The sequence below is a fragment of the Salvia miltiorrhiza genome, chromosome 6, assembly GCF_028751815.1.
Source record: "Salvia miltiorrhiza cultivar Shanhuang (shh) chromosome 6, IMPLAD_Smil_shh, whole genome shotgun sequence".
NCBI classification, from domain to species: domain Eukaryota; kingdom Viridiplantae; phylum Streptophyta; class Magnoliopsida; order Lamiales; family Lamiaceae; genus Salvia; species Salvia miltiorrhiza.
In genome coordinates this window covers 12,465,987-12,484,815 of record NC_080392.1, presented here as the reverse complement: position 1 = coordinate 12,484,815, position 18,829 = coordinate 12,465,987, and the positions used below count along the sequence as shown (strand labels likewise).

The window sequence follows — 18,829 nt, the reverse complement described above, 5'->3', positions numbered from 1 at the left end:
TCGATTGAAGGCTCGACTAAAGGTTCGTGAACAGGCTCGCGAACATGTTCATGAACAATCGAATTCAAACATGTTCGCGAGCTCAACGAGCCGAGCACTGTCAGGCTCGAGCTCGGCTTGATAAAAGTTTTGAGCTCGAAATCAGGCTCGTGCTCGGCTCATTTATTATCGAATCGAGCTCTAAACGAGCTTTTTTCGAGTCGAATCTCGAATAGCTCGCGAGTAGCTCTGTTCATTTACAGCCCTACCCGCCCCCACTCACCCTCCCCCACCCCCCAAAAAAAAGTTGGATTGGGGTAGGAGTGACGAGAAAAATTTAAAAAAAAAAATTGGGGTTGGGAGGGTGAGCGGGGGGTGGGGGCGTCGGGGTAGGGGGTGGCGAGAAAAAAAAAAACTTGGCGAGGGGGGGGGGGGGGGGGAGGGTGGGTGGAGGCGTGGGGTAAGAGGTAGGGTGGAGGTGGCGAGAAAACTTAAAGAATTTCTTTTTTGGGGGGAGGGGGTGAGTGAGGGTGTCGGGTAGGGAGGGGGTGGGTGGAGGTGGCGAGGAAAATTATAAAAAAAAAAATTGGGGGGTGGGGGGTGGTGGGGAAGGGGTGGGTGGGGGCGTGGGGTAGGGGGGATGGGTGGAGGTGGCGAGAAAAAGTAAATTTTTTTTTGGGGGGGGGTGGGGGAGGGTGGTCGGTGGGGGCATGGGGGAGGGAGGGGTGGGTGGAGGTGGCGAGAAAAATAAAAAAAAATTGGTTGGTGGGGGGTGGGGAGGGGCGTGGGGTAGGGGAGAGTGGGTGGAGATGGCGAGAAAAAATTTTTAAAAAAAATTGAGGGTTAGGGGGGTGGGGAGGGGGTGGGTGGGGGCGTGGGGTAGGGGAGGGTGGGTGGAGGTGGCGAGAAAAATTTAAAAAAAAAAAAATTTGGGGGGTGGGGGAGGGGGGGTTGGGTGGGGGCGTGGGGTAGGGTGGGGTGGGTGGAGGTGGCGAGAAAAATTTATTTATTTATTTTTTAAATTGGGGGTGGGGGGGTGGTGGGGGCGTGGGGTAGGAGAGGGTGGGTGAAGGTGGCGAGAAATTTTTTTTTTAAAAAAAAAATTTGGTGTGGAGGGGTGGGGGGTGGGTGGGGGCGTGGGGTAGTGGGGTGGGGTGGAGGTGGCTAGAAAAATTTAAAAAAATAATAAAAATTGGGGAGGGGGGGCAGGGTGTCGGTGGGGGCGTGGGGTAGTGGGGTGGGGGTGGAGGTGGCGAGAAAAATTAAAAAAAAAATGAAGTATGTCATAAAATAGAATTGAAAGTATGGCATAAAATAAGTAAGTCAATAATAAGGGTAATGTTGTCATTTAACAATTTATCAATCATTTTTCCACAAAGAGAACATGTGTATAGGATAAATGAAGTATAGGATAAAAAAAAAATTCCATCAAAGAGAACATGAGATAACAAGAGTGGAAATGATAAAATTTTCCCACCTTTTCATTTCCATCATTTTCTCATGATAATTTTACAACCAACGCACCCTAAGTACTGTTCAATTGAAAATGAGAATGGAGAAGATCAAATGAAAATGAACAAATATGGTGATAATGGAGAATGATTGCATAAATCAGTATACATGTTGTATAAGCTGCTTGTAATTTGCATAACACAATTCAATTTATTAGATAAAATTTTCTCTCCATCCAGTATTTGAACTCAGATAAAAATTTAATTTGTGCAGTATTATATTGTAGCTGCAATAATATATACTGACTTATGCAATTATTATCATTTCTCACGAAAAATAACATTCTAAGTATAACCAATCCCTATATACATATACTATATAACTTGCAATTCATACATTTTTCTTGCTACGAATTGAAAGTACTTTTGTTACGAATTATATTCTATGCACGAATACGAAATTCTTTTGTTACGAATTATATTTTGATTAGACAAATTTCAATCCACAAAACCAACCAAGATCGTTAGGACATGATTTGTTCTTATTTTATATACTTAAAAAGTGTTCTTATTTTAGCCTACCCATAATATATATATATATATATATATATATATATATATAGGGTAGCGCTATTCAATGAACTGCCCTTAGTCTATAATATAAGACTATATTATGACCGTAGATCATATGTAATCAACGGCTGGAATCTCATTCTTTAATTGTGGGTCTTACAGTTCATTAAATAAATGAAAAAAAATCATACGCATTTTTTACTGAAGGGTATTATTGGCATATGTTGTTCACCTTCCATATCTACGCCTATTCAGTTCCGATTTTCACTCCAATACCTTCCATAACTACGCCTATTCAGTTCTAATTTTCACTCCAATTAAATCTTCAAACAAAGAGGTGGCGCATTGGTTCTGGCGGTCGGCATAGGTGGAAGAAGGTTGTTGTCGCACGTCCTGGTGGAGGGTGGCGCGGTGGTTCTGAATCGCGTAGGCGCGCTAACGACGCGCGGGGTGGCGTCTAAATGGCGCGGCAGTTGCAAGTGCGGATGGCGGTGAATTGGCGTGAGCTGTGATGGTGGTGGCGCTACAGATCGCCGTCTAGATCTGGCGGCGACGCTGTGTGCAGGAGCAGCGCACGGTGAGAAGGAGGTGGTGCACGGCGTTCAACCATTCGCTGCCCCTGTGTTCCACCCCGACGACACTTCAGACCCGCCCCCAATCCCCAACTTGGCCGTACGGATCCCCACACAAAGGTTGCCATTTTCAGCCCTCAAGAACACGCTGGAATCCCCCGCCACAAGTTTCTTCTGGTTCACAAATCTTGGTCTCCGCACAATACTTGAGTGCACGAATTATTTATAGTTTATGTATGAATTATTTGTATAAACCAAACCTCCTTGTGCACATACCTGATTGCATGAATTTTTAACTATTGCATGAATTATATTTGGTTTATGTATGAATTATTTGTACATTTAAATGTGTAGATGATTTTGTATGAATGACGGTTGGGATTACATTTTCTATGTATTGTACAGTTCATTAAATAAATGAAAAAATTCATAAGAATTCGTGGCTGAAGGGTATGATAAGTGGCTAATGTGATGAATTATTTTTGGTTTATGTATGAATTATTTGTATAAACCAAACCTCCCTGTGCACATACCTGATTGCATGAATTTTTAACTATTGCATGAATTATATTTGATTTATGTATGAATTATTTGTATATTTAAATGTGTAGATGATTTTGTATGAATGACAGTTGGGATTACATTTTCTGTGTATTGTACAGTTCATTAAATAAATAAAAAAAATTCATAAGAATTCGTGGCTGAAGGGTATGATGAGTGGCTAATGTGATGAATTATTTTTGGTTTATGTATGAATTATTTGTTTTAGCCTCATCCTATATCTGATTTATTTTATGTATGAATTTTTAACTATTGCATGAATGATATTTAGTTTATGTATGAATTTTTACAAAATAAACTAAGTGACTTAAAAATATTCATGTAAGGATACACAGAATATTCATGTATGGATACATAAAATGCATACAAAATAAACTAAGTGACTTAAAAAATATTCAAATATATATATTTCAAACATTCGTACAGAATCGATGTAAAATTCATGAACTTGAAGAATATGAAAAAGACATACAATAAATATTCATGCAGACCGAATGTATGATGCATTAATTGTTAGAATATATAAAAAATCATAAGAACTCAATGTAGATGGAAATATATACTAGTAAATGTTCCAGAAAGAAGGCATTATGAAAAAATGTGGGAGTGTATGGATTAATGAAGAAGATATGGAATTGTATAGTGTACAAACGTAATACCTTAAATTATGGGAAGATATTAATTAATGAAATGTAATTACATTATTAACCTCTCCCTTATTTTCGGCTGATTACATACTAAGAAATCTAGCCAAATCTGACTGTCCATAAATGTGAGATGAAGAGCTGAGATTTAGTCTTATTTTATAGGCTAAGAGTGGGTCTTATTTTAGCACAACCCTATATATATATATATATATATATATATATATATAGGGAGGGGCTATACAGAAAACTCCCCTTAGACTATAATATAAGAATAAATCCTAACCATTTAAATTTAATCTTGGATGGCCGAGATTCATTCCATGTTGGGCGTTTTTAACATTTTTTGTAATCTTATAATTCATACATAATATGCGGTAGAGGGTATAATTGGGGCTAATGATTTATTCTCTCTCTTAATTAATTATCTGTTTCCGAAAATAAAGCCTCTTTATGGGGAAAGAAAATGTTATCAAAGTAAATGAATAATAATAAAATATTTCAAAGAAAATTCAAAGATAATCCCATATGAGATCGTTTAAAATGAGGGTAACTGGAAAAATTGAGTTTTAATTATCATTTGTCGTGCGAATTAGTTGAGAGTCTGTAGATGTATAACAGTACGAATTATTTGTGTTTTATGGGTATGTGATTATGTACGAATTATTATGTTTGAGCTAGTGAATTATTGTGTTTTGTGAATGCAAATATTTTGTACGAATTATGATGCTTGAGTTAGTGAATTATTGTGTTTTGTGAATGTAAATATTATGTACGAATTATGTGGTTTAAACTAGTGAACTATTGTGTGTGGTGAATGTAGATATTATGCACGAATTATGTGGTTGAACTAGTGAATTATTGTAATGCATGTGTATGTGCATTTGGCATACTGTTATAATTCGTACTTGTTCTTTATGTGAAGGGTTATAATTCGTACACAAGTGATAACAATTAATCTTTGTTTTTTTTTTTGTTTTTTTTGTATTAATCAAACTGGGTTGCAGAAATACAGAAATAGTCAATTGTTGTGTTGATTAATTTGGGTTGTCCACAATTTTCGATGTGAATATTTCAATTTGCTAATTACCGTGTTTTAATTTTGATTTAGGTATAGAGAGAAAAAGATACACCCTTAAATATAATCACCACAATTAAGGAAAACATATCTATTAAAAGTTTAAAATTACTTGTTTACCCACTAACACAAACTACCGAAAAAATGGCTGCATAAAGTATTAAAATGATCTAGCCGTTCATTCATACATATCTAATGGCCTATAACAGTTCCTATTTTATAATCTAACATTAATTTTTATTTTAGCCTCACCCTATATATATATATATATATATATATATATATATATATATATATATATATATATATATATATTCCACGTAGCGAGCCCAGAACCGAGCGGAGATCCCGAAAGTAGGATAGGGATAAGGCGTCTTGCCAAGTCCTTCATACCTGCTATATGCCGACGACATTTGACTATTTTTTTTTTGTACTAGCGACGAATTGAACATACGAATTTTGGAGATAAAAACACATTTTATTGTATAAAATAGGAACCATTTTCAGCCCTTAGATCATCAAGATCTACGGTTGATTCATTATCTTATTGGATGAATTTATGGTCCTGAGTTTGAATCTCATAGGTAGCAAAAAAATTATTTTTCGCAATTCATAGATTTATACAATGAATTCATACGTGTTCTATATAAAATTCATACATTTTTGCTGATTTGTAGTTTTTATTTTAAGAGCTGTTTTAACTATAGCCCTTCCCTATATATATATAGGGGAGGACTATGGTATAAACACATTGTCACAGTCCGACCTAAGCTGGTGTATAGTTAAGCCGGAGAAAGGTGTGACTGAAAAATGAGCAAGAAATAAAAAAGAAAAATTGGTTTCAAGACTAATCACTAACTTGCTTAAACAATAATTTACCAAAATGTTTGGTAATCATAAACAATCTTTTCTAAACTCAAAAACAGACAACTCATAATAACATAACGACAAGTTGTCTAAGTATCAAGTGACATAATTCTGTAAGCTATTAGTTTGAAATTTTTGCAGCACATCAATAAAGTAAAACGCACTAAGCGTTGCAGCGGGGTAACTTAAGTGGATTACATGTATGAAGACATGGAATCCTAAGCCTAATTTAATACATTGCATCAAAAGCTTTGCTCTGCTCGCCTCCATCTGCATCACAGCTTAACTTGCATATTTAGAAAACACACGTAGGGCTGAGTACCAAAAAGTACTCAATGGGTATATGCCAAAAACATACAAAGACTATAAATTATCATGCCCTTTTTTTCTCATGGCGTATAGAAGTTTTAGTAAAAAGTTTGTACCCACTAGTCATTTTACTTGTAATGAAATTCGTCTGCAGACTATTCTATTTGTATTCTACCATATATGCAATGATAACCGTGTGCCGAGAAGGTGGCCACCTTCTACGGTCACAGACCGGCCGATACGCTGAACCGGCTCACGGTCACTGACTGGTCGATAAGCTAAACCAACTCACGGTCACAGACCGGCCCATAAGCTAAACAGACTCACAGTCCCTTGTGTACACTAATCCTGTCTAACATTTGGATAGAACATGATTCGAATTCGATTAACATAACTCTGATGCCAGATAGGTATCATACATAAATCTTAAAACTGATAGGCAATGATATTAGTTCACAAATTTTATTTAACAACAACGTAATTTAAACTTTAAATTTTGTATAAGAAAACCCACCTGATTGCGGTCTGGTGACACAGGTGATTCTGAACTATTATTTCACCCTCTTTCTTGTATTTGACATTCAGTATAAATAACTGATTAATAAATGATGGGAATGATAGGGACTTGATTTTAGAAAAGAATACTTATGTTGGTTTTAAGGTGATAGCTCTACTAAAAATTCTGGTATGAAGACTAGTTGATATCCGGCAAACTTATGAATAAATACCAACATATACTTAAACTGCAATAATCAAAATTCTGGCGTTAATCATAACTCTACTCACACTAATTTAATAAATAATTATTAACTTAGAGATAATATAAATCATTTTTCTTTTCTCTTCTTTAAAGAACATGATTTCAAAATATCTAATGTCTAACTTACGTAGAAGTAATTATGATAATAATCATAAAACTAAATTTTAGTTAATAGCTAATAATCCCTCATGTGAGATTATTAAGCTCAAATTAAAATACTACTCACGCCAATTAAATAAATTAAGGCCCAACTTAATAAATTAAATTCATCATCTCATTTATCACAAGGCCGTAACACAATTTTATTAGAGGCATTTGCAAAAATGCCCTTTTCTTATAAACACTTGTAAAAATGCCCTTTTTCACTTATGAAAAAGGGCATTTTTACAAGTGTTTATAAGAAAAGGGCATTTTTGCCTATTAACACATTTTATTATATTAATCTCAATAGAAAATTAATAGGCCCAAATATTATTTAAAACTCGATGTGTAATAATCAAAGCCCAATAGCAATGTAAATTAACTCAGCCCATTAGAATTAACTGACCCAAGTAATTATTATCTCAGAATTAATAAATTAAAATTAAAACTATAATTCTTCCTTCACAAAACAAAGTCAGACTTCTCTGTTCTCTCTCTCCTAACACACGTTCACTCCCTCTCTCTGCGTTCTCTCCCTACGGCCCCTCACTCTCTCTATCGTCCGGCGAGTATCGCCGGTTCTCGCCGCCTCCGGCGCCACTTCTTGCCCTTCCTCTCCTTCTCTTCTCTTCCCTATTTTTTCCCTTAATTCTAAAATCCCCAAATTCTAGGATTTTCTGCCTCCATTTTCCCCTCTGAAATCCGCCCCTCTGGCGAGGCCCACTGCCGCCGCCATCGCCGCCGTCTCTGCTTTCCCCCTCTTTTCCTTTCTAACTTCGCCCCCATCCTCCTCCCTCGTCTGTCTCTCTCTGCCTCAGTCTCTCGCTCATCTCCCTTTCTCCTTCTCAGTTGGCAGCCACAGCAGACCGCCGTGGCTCGGGCAGCGCCGGCGGTCGCTGCCACCAGTCGCGCCTCCGCGCCGTTGTGGCTCGCGGCTGCTGCTGCTAATCCCCTCCTCCTTCATCCTTTCCCTCTTCTCTATTTTCCATTTCAAAATCCTATTTTACAAACTTCCTATCTATTTTCTATTTCGGGAATTGATGATTCTAGGTGTCTCCTGCGTGGCAGCTTCGACTACTGCTCAAGATCCTTTTTTTTTTAATATGTTATAAGTCTGTTTCCGCTTATTGAGGAACTGAGACAGCGTTTGTAAAATTAGAATTAGAGATATGTTTATAGTTATTGTTCGTTCATTACTGTTCTTGGTTGCTTTAACACAAAGAGATAATTGTATTGAATAAAAGAAAACTACCTTCTTTGATGTGAATGGATGTGAACTATTGTTGGGATGTTGTGTATGCTTGTTGCTATTTAGAATTTGCAGAAAAATCCTCAGACGTGAGAGATGAGAGAATTTATACTGATTTGGAGTCGGTAGTTGAAGGCTACGTGTCAGATAAGGAACTAATCTAGAGTTACTAAATCTAACTATCTAATTTGGAATTAATAATCAATCAACTAATCATATACTTGAATTGGGCTCGGTTACTCCAGCCCAAATATAACTATTGGGCTTCCTACTTTTACACAACTCTTGGCCCATTTATTCTTAATTGTTGGACTTTTTACATAAAATCCCATCAGATCTTTAAAACCATGAAATACTTTTCTACAATTATAAATCTTAAATCTTGATATAGCTCAATTCCTTGAATACTTAATAAATCTAAATATCTCATGTAATTATATATCTAATTTATCAAACATGAATATCGCTATTTAACTAACAAATAATTCGTCCGTCCCATGAAGCAATACCAAGTTTCCTTTTTGGTCTGTCCCACGAAACAAGACCAGTTTCTAAAAATAGCAAAAAAATTACTTTTTATTCACATTTTAACTTTTTCACCTATCACACTTAATACACAAAATACCAATTTCTTAATTCCCGTGCCGAAAAGAACTAGTTCTTGCCTCATGGGACGGAGGGAGTAATAATATAGTTAAAGTGCGGGCTACTACACACATCTTAACATATAAATTAGAAACTAGTTAAAATGCATGAAGTATATGTAGAACACGTATGAATTCCCTGTGTAACTGTATGAATTGCAAAAATTAATTATTTTGCTACCTATGGGATTCGAACCCAGGACCATGAATTCATCCAACAAGGTGATGAATCAACTGTAGATCTTGATGATCTAAGGGCTGAAAATGGTTCCTATTTTATATGCTAAGATGTGTTTTATTTTAGCCCACCCATATATATATATATATATATATATATATATATATATATGAGTTAATATATGAAATTGGCCATTTTTATATAGTAAATTTAAAAATGGCCTAACAATTTTTTTTTAAATTGGCCACTTTTTGTGCAAAAGTACAAAATTATCCCTAACATAAAAAATAAAAAATTGGTCACTCTCTTCTCTCCCTCACACCATCATTGTCATATCTCAATTCTTGAAAGAATATTATAATCGAGGTGCGACCAATTGATAGAAATAAACAAGGAAAAATCTTGTTGAAATCCGACTGATAGGATAACGAGTCGGGCTATGTTCATTTGGATCACAAGTTTGATTTCATGCTTCAGATAACCAACATTCATTAGTATAATACTAAAAGTCTTGAGTTGAAGCTTGACAAGAAATCATTCAGAGTATAGAGATATAAGTCTTAAGTTTAGGGAAACAAAAGACAAGCCATTAACTAATGCTACAGCGGAAGAATAAATAAGAAGTTGAACCCTAGTTTCAGCTCTGCCCCATCAACATCGACCAGCCAACCTAAAAATATTTGGAAGTATTTGGGCTAAGTACTAATGTACTCAGTGGGCAAGCATTTTCTGAAACATTTCATATTTTCGTGAAAGCAGTTTATCCAATCATACTTGACATAACTTAGAAGATTTTAAAGTAAAAGAACTTTTAAGCATGTTAAAACATTTCATTTTATTTGTGCGCACATGTCACACTCTCTTTTTGTTACTCGTTGTGATCCTCGACCTTTTAGCCACCGAATGATCCACAAGGAGTTGGTGTATTCTTCTCTCTTGTCATGATGTCACAATCACACTGGTATCACTATGGTCAGAGTGCTTGGAACAGAAGGTTGAGCCCAGAAAAGAAAAACTGAAACAAAACAAAGAAAAACATTAAAAGCAAAGATAACCTGGTCTGGGCATATCTCGTTAATTCTGGGCACAATTATCGCTCATAGGTTCAAGAAAAGTCGCTGTGCCCATGCATCATTGGTTATGGGCAGTCGATCAATAGGCTGGGCCCCCTTGGTAATTGTCACGTGCGCCCTCATCCGCTCCTCACATGTGGTTGCCCACAAGAGGTTTGTCGGACCCAAATGGTCATCAGGCATGTCCGAGGACATACTACCACTCACCCACATTTGCCGCACTATGTGGAGCCGGATTTCTCCTAACTTGTGCCCACATACTGCTTGTAACTTGGTCGTGCCCAGAACAGTATCGGTCGAATTAAAGTGCTGGGTTTGCCCAAGTTGTATTGGAATCAGGCCAAATGCTTCGAAAACACACATGCACAGCAGCTTTGCCCAGATACAACCTCACAATTTCATATGCTCATACATAACTCGATTATGCCCACACCAGGAAGGAAAACTTAACTAGACATAAAGAAATAAACAAAAGCAAAGGTAAAGACATAAAATAAAATACTTTGATATATCATTGAAGCTCAAATGAAAAGCATCTCTACCCAAAACCAACTTTGGGAATAGCAAATAAAAACAAGGAGGTACAAACTAAACTAAGCCATGGCTACCCAAACTACTCTAGTGATTACATTGTGATAAGTGTGTCTAGCCTCTAAAACTCAAAAACTGACTGCTCTGGGCATAGGAGAGTGCATCCTTATATAGAGAGTGGAGTGGGCCTTGGGCTAGGTCCATGCAGATTAGGGCTTCTAGGCGCATCAGCTAGGGTTTCTGGGCACGGCGGTTAGGGTTTGTGGGCGAAGCTAAGCTGCTGAGATTTCTTTCCATATATGCTTAGCCCAAATCAAATATGCATCCCATAACTTTGGTAAGTAGATTAGGTTAGATCCTCCTATACATGGTAAGTGGATATCCGCCTCATTCTTTCCTTATGTTGATGGGTGCGCGTTGTGCCCTTGCACACCAGTTTTTCTTGCTTTGCCCTTGAACGCCAGATTGTGCTCCTGTCTCGCCGCTGTGCCTTTGAACGCACTGGATCCCGCATGGTACTTGGTCTGGGCACAGGAGTACGACTGTTGTGCCCATGAACGATCTCAAATTTGTGTCTCTTTTGTGGAATGTAGCTTGCTTTGCCCAAGATCTTGTCCACTTGCCCTTGTGCCCAAAATGTGTCATTCCAAACACAAAAGACACAAAACACATAAAAACAAGACTCGATTAGGCCTAAACAACACACAAAAAGAGCACGAAAAATGGGCTCGTCACATACCAAGCATTTTCCCAGACTAAAATTATCACTAGATCATTTTATCAAACTCGAATAATATATTAATTGTTGTTCAAATTAGAATTGTCAGTAAATCAATTGATGAGGATACACAAACGTATTTTCATATTATTTATATCCAAATTATCATTCAAATTAATCGCACTCTTAGTTATTTATTTTCTTTAAAATATAAAACCTTTTCCTTAATATGAGAAAAAAATTTATTGCTAGTTTTTCATTTTATTTCATTTGAACTTAATGCAACCTGGATTATTAATATTATATTATATATATATATATATATATATATATATATATGCACACACGTGTGTGTGAGTGTATGAAGCCAATTTTGTAAAAAATATTGTTCCTTTTTGGTTCTGTTTGTTGTAAAGCAAAGAGAATTAGGGGCATAAAAAACATAACAGGGGGAAAAGGTGGTCACATTGTTCGCATTCACAATTACAACGCCATTTTTTTTTCATATTCTGGCATTATGTTTCAATTTTGTGTTGATGCATTAGGTTTTTCGTCTGCATCGTATGTTCTCTGGTTTCTCTTTTTTATCCAACAAGGTTCATTTATTTATTTGGTGAATTTATGATCATTGGTTGATTTAATTTTGTGTGTGTGTGTATCTATAAATATATATACGATTTTGAAGAAATTTTTTTCTTAGTTTTAGTCAATTACGTGATTTATATTTAGATTTAGTTGCTACTTTAAGGCTCTTTTTGTTTGGTTCTTTAATTATGTGAAATCGAAGAGTGTCTGGGTTGTGATCCATTTATGAATTATAGAACATTCTTGCTAAAGGACATAGATTATGTGGTTACAGGTTTGTTTTTAGATTTTGATGAACTAAGTAGACCCTAATTTAGGTTGTTTCTATCACTCCTCAAAAATAATTTCTTCCAGGAAAAACAATTCATCCATCTATCTTGTGGAGCATGTTTAGGTTAAAGGTATTGGATATTGTAAGTTATTGACTTTTTGGAAACCAATGCTGAGAGCTGTATATAATGAAAGAGATTGCGTCAAATGTCTTATTTGAAAATGAATTTTATCTTTGAATAAGTATCTTGTTTCTGGAATTCATGATACAGAGTTGCCAACATTTCATTTTACCTTTGGAATCATGGCAGATTTTTTACTTTTTCATTTGTAATGATTATGGGTAGTAGTAGTAAGAGTAAAATTATCCTCTTTCTTGGTATGCATGTTTTGACGGCGAGGGACAATTTGCAGGATTTGTGTGTTGGGAATTTTGTTTGATGATCTGTTTTGGTGGGAGAAGACAGTAGTGAACTTCAAAGAAACAGATGGACTCTACTGGAGCTTCTGTTTCTCTGAACGGTTCATGCATTACTGTTGCTGCTGCTGCAGATTCTTCAAACAATGTTCCTCATTATCTCCGGCCTTCCACTGGCTCATGCCACGATATCTGTAAGTATGGACGGAGACGACCATTTGAAGAGCAGCCCACCAAACCTCTGCACAAGACAACTGCAAACCTTTCCATACTAGTAGTCCCTTCTCATCGGAGGAAGGAAACTGCCAATGGCCAACCTTTACCTTCCTCCCATACCAAATCCTTTTCTCCCAGAGCAAAATTTCATTCCCCGAGGCTAAACATTTCAGCATATGCTCCACAGGTTGTCAAGAGAGGTATAAAGAGGGCTCAAGTTCAAGGAAATGGAAGGAATTCTATTGGTAGTAGAATGCCTAAACCAAAAGGGTGTCAACCAAAGAAGTCGGTTATGGTTAAACTATCCTCGCCTCGTGACAGCTTGGATGGTGTGTGTGGGAAACGAAGACGAAATGAGGATGTCCAAAGTGGTGAAAATATACAATCATCATCCATGTTGGGAAAGAAACCTTTATCCTTTAACACAGCAACGAGTGATGAAGGGAAAACTGCCACTGCGGAATTGTTGTCTCCTCGGAAGGATCGAATGAGGGTGAAGAGGGTTAAGACTGACCCATTCATCCCATCAACACCATCTTTATCGGTCCAAGAAGAAGGTGATCGAGGGAGTAAGATGCCAAGAACCGGAACAGAGAGCAATGAGTTTGAGTTTAGGTTTGAGGCCATTACAGATGTTCCATCATCCTCATCTCATGGAGACGAAGATGAAGAATCAGATATACTCGCCTCAGACACGACCGTGTCTCAGAAAAATAAGAGCCGCAACAAGAGGAGGAGAACGAATATGGGGTTTCAATATGGAGATAAACAAAATCAGCCTGTGAAGGTCAAGTTCCGAATTGGAAAAGTAATTCATCCACACGAGGAATGTAATGCTCTAAGACGACGTAAATTTAGGAGTAGTAGAGTGGACAAGATGAGAGCAGATGATTCTATTTCCGGCAGTAACAACAAGTCTCTACGGTTTGGCCCTCCCAAGCCTTCAAGATTCAAAGATAAGTATTGCTCGAGCAAGAACAGGCGTAGGAGAGTGAGATACGGGAAGACAAGAATCCTTGTACTTGAAGATAGGAAGGGAGACTCGAAGAGAAACCACCACAAAGAGGAGGGTGATGTTGTTGTTGCATCACTCATGTTGTTAAGGAATAACTTAAATCACCAAGATCATGTGGCTAGGAAGAAAGATGTGCAGTGTTTGTTCAACAATGTGATCGAAGAAACTGCAAGTAAACTAGCTGAGAGAAGGAAAGGGATGGTGAAAAGCTTAGTAGGAGCATTCGAAACACTTATCTCCCAACAAACGCGCAAGTGTATTCTACAGCTAAGAAAGATGAATGGTTAGAGATTTTGTCGTTTGTGGATGTGCGGTGAGGAGTCTTTGTTTCTTGGCTTTACAACTAAGGGAAGAAGAAGAGACAACAAAAATGATTCAAAGTTTTGACAGTTTGTTTTGTTTTCTAACGTGTTTTCATGATTTCGAGTTTAAATATTGTATATGTTCTGCTCCTGTAAAATGGGATGTTGGTCTGATCAATTCTTTAGCAGTGTGGATACCTCTGAGAAGTTGAGATGTCGATTTTGTATACTGCTCAATAATAGAGAAATGAATATTTTTGGTTTACTATTTATTATTTTCACAATAATTGGCTTGTTTTTTTTTTAGTTCATGGCAGATTTCATCAAAAGACTATTATACTATTTTGGGTTAATAGCCAGAAAATACACGAACTTTCATCGGAATTGCATATTGCACACGACCTTCAAAAATAGCCCCATAATACACCACCTTTTAATTTAGTCGCAAATTGCATCACGATTGGGAACTTCAAAGGTGCAATTTGCGACTAAATTAAAAGGTGGTGTATTATGGGGCTATTTTTGAAGGTCGTGTGCAATATGCAATTCCGATGAAAGTTCGTGTATTTTCTGGCTATTAACCCTACTATTTTATTTGTTTCCAATACGAGCGTAGTTACTAGTTAGGTTATTATTTGGGCAAATACCAGATTATGTTCCAATTTAAAAGTTTTTTTTTCTTTTTTTTTAAAATAATGTCACTACTTTTAATGAAATTGTAAATTGATTACTTGGCACAAACTATTTGAAGGAGCTCGACGAGGTGCACGTACTATCACCAACTATATTTGGCTCTCCACTTTCCTTCGCCTTTGGGGGGAATGCATTGCGGGGGAGGATACCTGACCTTGGGCTCAATTGCAGGCCATGGTACATAGACGTTTTTTTTGCCTGGTTGTGAATAAGTATAGCTTGAGTGAGCATCATCGACAAACAGTCTACGGGCCAACTTCTTGGAATCGGTGGGCAGCGGGGAATTGACTTCCTCTTCAGACGAGGACACGATTTTCTCATCAGGGGTGGATTATGCTTTGCCATGTGGTGAATCACTTATCAAGATCAAAGTGTGGGAGGGTTCAATCTTGACAAAATGTTTCCCAAATACTATGCACATTTTGTAGTATTCTAGTTCTCTCTCGCGGTAGTACGCTCGATGACAATAGTTTATAAAAAGCTTTTAGATATCACACTGCACATATTCACGTACCTTGAAAATCTTTTCTCATTCACCATTGTCGGTCCTAACACAGTTCTTCTGGGGATCCCAGTGTGTCTCATCATTCTAGTAAGGCTTTTGAACATCATGTACATATTTCTATGAACGTGATATGTTCCTCAATGTCGACGAGGCGAAGAAGACTACCAAACTTCGCGTTGATGTCAGCAAGAATTGTGAAGAACACATGGGGTAAGCGGTTAGGCTGCCGGGGCAAACACTCTCTCTCCATTTTGATGATGCGCTTCAGCAGCAGGCTGTCCATCTCCGCATTCCATTTGAAGTTGTAAAAGGACCAGCTTTGTGGAGGTATTTCTTCATTCTTCATTCTAAGTGGGTGATGGATAAGCTATGAAAAAACAGAATGCAAAGATGCTTGAATGGTGATTGCAAGTGCAATATGATGCATGGTATTTATAGAGTCCAAGAAAACACAAACAAGCGGTGACTAATCATATGTTGGGCATGAATGTAGGTGGTTATGCATCATGTAGCGCACCATCATATCCTGCATTTAAGTTTTCCATTTAAGGGTTTCTTGCTTCGTGGTTAATCTTTTTAAGTGGAAGGTGTATTGGCATTCTAAGTGAGTTCAACACACAAGTTGGCCATCTACATATTTCTCTGATAATTTTTAAGTGGATCTGCAGAAATGTGGTAGGTGTTCCACCTACAAAATTGCATCATTTGACAACTTGCTATTGATTTAAAATAAATGGATCTGCAGAACATATATTTCTAGTGTTGACTAATTATAAATTTTTAAATAATGCTATAAATGGAACCTCAATCACACATCATAAGCAACAATGAAAAATCATACTACAATCAGTTAGGCTAAACCAATTAATCATAACCACAGGGTTCATCAACATTACATGAGCCACAATATAACGGAGGACCAATAAAAGCTTTTTCAAGTCTAAAGCACCAAAAGTACATCAACAATCCAAAGTCTATAGCATCATTAACAAGTCAAAGACATAAACAATTTAGCAACAATTCAAAGTTTAATGGAGCAACAAGACAGTGTATGTAACATCATCAATAAATACATGCACAAAAGTACATCGACAATCTATAACCAATTCTAGAGCAATTTTCCTAGGACCATACCCAAAAGCACCAACATAAAAGACATAAATATAAAGGTAAACATCATTACGAGATCACTTCGTAAGCGCATTGGACAAGAGTGTGGTTGTCCTTGGAACCCCTTGAGATATGGTTCATTAGCTGATGTGTAGCAATATGGCTAACTCCCTTTGGAGTGTACGTCTGTGCATTGAGAAATGCTGGTGGCTGTTCGATGCTCTGTTCATTATGATGAAATTTATCGCACCAAATGAATGATCTTTGATGCTTTAGATTCGCATGGTAGTTGTAGTAATATCTTCTGGTGTGTATGACATCATTTCCAACGCATCTCAAAGCATTTTACCACTGCTACATTGACAATGGAGAATTTTCTCAAATTCTTCATGTGCTTCCATTTAGATAGCTATTCACATAGATCATAAAAACAGAATACTTCAGATTTCTAAGTATTTTATCATACACATGCAATTGTGGAGGAGAAAGTTGTATACCAATGACCAAGAAACATACAACCAACATAAGATACATAAAAATAACACAATAGCCAAACCATGCTTCACAGCATCACTCCGTAAACAAATGATGCCTGAGTTCAGGCAAACAAATGGAACAGATTTGGATGTGGTGTTGTGTACTGCCGCCACATTGCTTGTGCCAAAAGCATCCTTATGTGTATTCCACTCCGGGGAGACTCAACTGCATCTAAACATTCCTGATTCTAGGGCTCAACATACTTGTTGTCTATTGGAAGAGTGTCAAATGTTTGTTATATGGGGTCAACAATCATTTCGGACCGAATGAAATTATTTATAAGGAAACACGCCATTATCAACCTATTTTGAGTCTTGATGGGGTAGTAGGTTGTACTCCTAAGAATACCCCATCTCATTTTCATGATTTCAAATGCACGCTCAATGGTGTTACGTGTTTTGGTGTGTCTCAGATTGAACAGCTTCTCGGTGTTGTGTAGTTTAGCAACTGTGGGTCCCCACTCTTTCAAATGGTATCTCACGCCCTTATATGGAGCTAAAAATTCATCAATATTTTGCATACCCATTATCGCATAAGTAATAGTTTCCTATATCATGTAGTAAACGTCATAGGTTTTCAAAACAGATGTTTAAAAATACATATAACATAAAAATAAGACATTATTAAATGCATTATGAGATGCGGGTACCCTTTGAAACTTTCAATCCATGCACTTTATTCAGTGCATCTCGCAATATTCGAAAATCGGCGGCTAACCCCCTCTCCCACCCAGTTAATATATATACAAACTTGAGATTTATGTCACAAACAGCAAGGGTATTCATGGAAATCTGCCATTTTCTTGTCCTATACCGGACCTTATCGCTGTTGGGCGCCATAACGTTTATACAAGTACCATCTAACGCACCTAAGCATCTCTAACACCAAAAGTTTTTAAAAAAAGGAACATTAAATCATGCAATATGCATTCGAGCAACCTGTTGGGGCAGGCTGAGTGAGCAACATAGCACTTTGCTGGCATTATTTAAACTATGATTATATGGAATTAGATTATACCTTAAAGTATTTTCATCGGGGATCGGTGTAGTCTTTTGGCACAACCTCAAGCTTCACCAACAATATGACATGTAATTTTATGATGGCTTATAGAACTATGCGTATATAATGGGAGATGGTTTGGCCGAACCTCTAAAAGTGGAACTTAACAACTCTATTTTTCTCGTGGTGCGCTAATACAGATAAGAATATGGTTACTTGCTCTTCCACACTCACATACCTACCATCACTCAATACCCCCAAATACCTCAATAATTGACATAGCCTACCAAAAACTATTGCGATCCATTCTTAGATTTACGATGCAGTCTCTGTGTTACTAACCTCGGTCATCCTATTCAAGTGCTTCACCTGATTGGGGATACGGTGAAGAATAGTATACTGCTCAACCATCACACTTAGGGGTGGTAAAACGGTTCCGGTTATCCGGTTATAACCGTAACTGAACTGAAAAACCAATTAATTGGTTAACCAATAACTGAATTTTATCGGTTCAGTTTGGTTACCGATTTTGGAATTATCTGTTAATAGATTAATCGATTTAATCGGTAACCGACCGGTTAAACCGAATTAACCGGTTTAGATCATAAAATTAAATAATTTATATTTTATTAGGTTGTGTAATTAATAGATTAGGGCTTCCAATTACAGTGATTCAACTAATCCAGCCTTCCCCCTATCTGTTGTGACCTGCGACTCAAGGTGTTAAGGTTTTCAAGTTTAAACGTGTTAGTTGATGTGTTACCAACATGAGATGAACACTTTTTTGTTGGTATGCTACCAAACAGTTGTTGTTGTTTGTTAATTCATGGTTAACTAATAAACATGAAAAC

At 37.0% G+C, this 18,829-nt stretch overlaps 1 protein-coding gene across 2 annotated transcripts; it reads left to right on the top strand.

The window, feature by feature from the left end:
- The first annotated feature begins 11,677 nt into the window (after nucleotides 1-11,677).
- Nucleotides 11,678-14,421, top strand: LOC130988731 (uncharacterized). 2 transcript variants are annotated; one of them, XM_057912669.1, is made up of 2 exons: nucleotides 11,678-11,786; nucleotides 12,598-14,421. In XM_057912669.1, exon 2 carries the CDS (start codon nucleotides 12,672-12,674, stop codon nucleotides 14,118-14,120), a length of 1,449 nt encoding a protein of 482 aa, XP_057768652.1. In that variant the 5' UTR covers nucleotides 11,678-11,786; nucleotides 12,598-12,671; the 3' UTR covers nucleotides 14,121-14,421. The 2 variants fall into 2 exon arrangements, with proteins under 2 accessions (XP_057768652.1, XP_057768653.1); XM_057912670.1 differs by having other exon boundaries at nucleotides 11,757-11,889.
- Nucleotides 14,422-18,829: the final 4,408 nt, after the last annotated feature.

Excerpts from the sequence above, each read along its gene's own strand:
- LOC130988731 (XM_057912669.1), top strand. The coding sequence starts at position 12,672 with ATGGACTCTACTGGAGCTTCTGTTTCTCTGAACGGTTCATGCATTACT.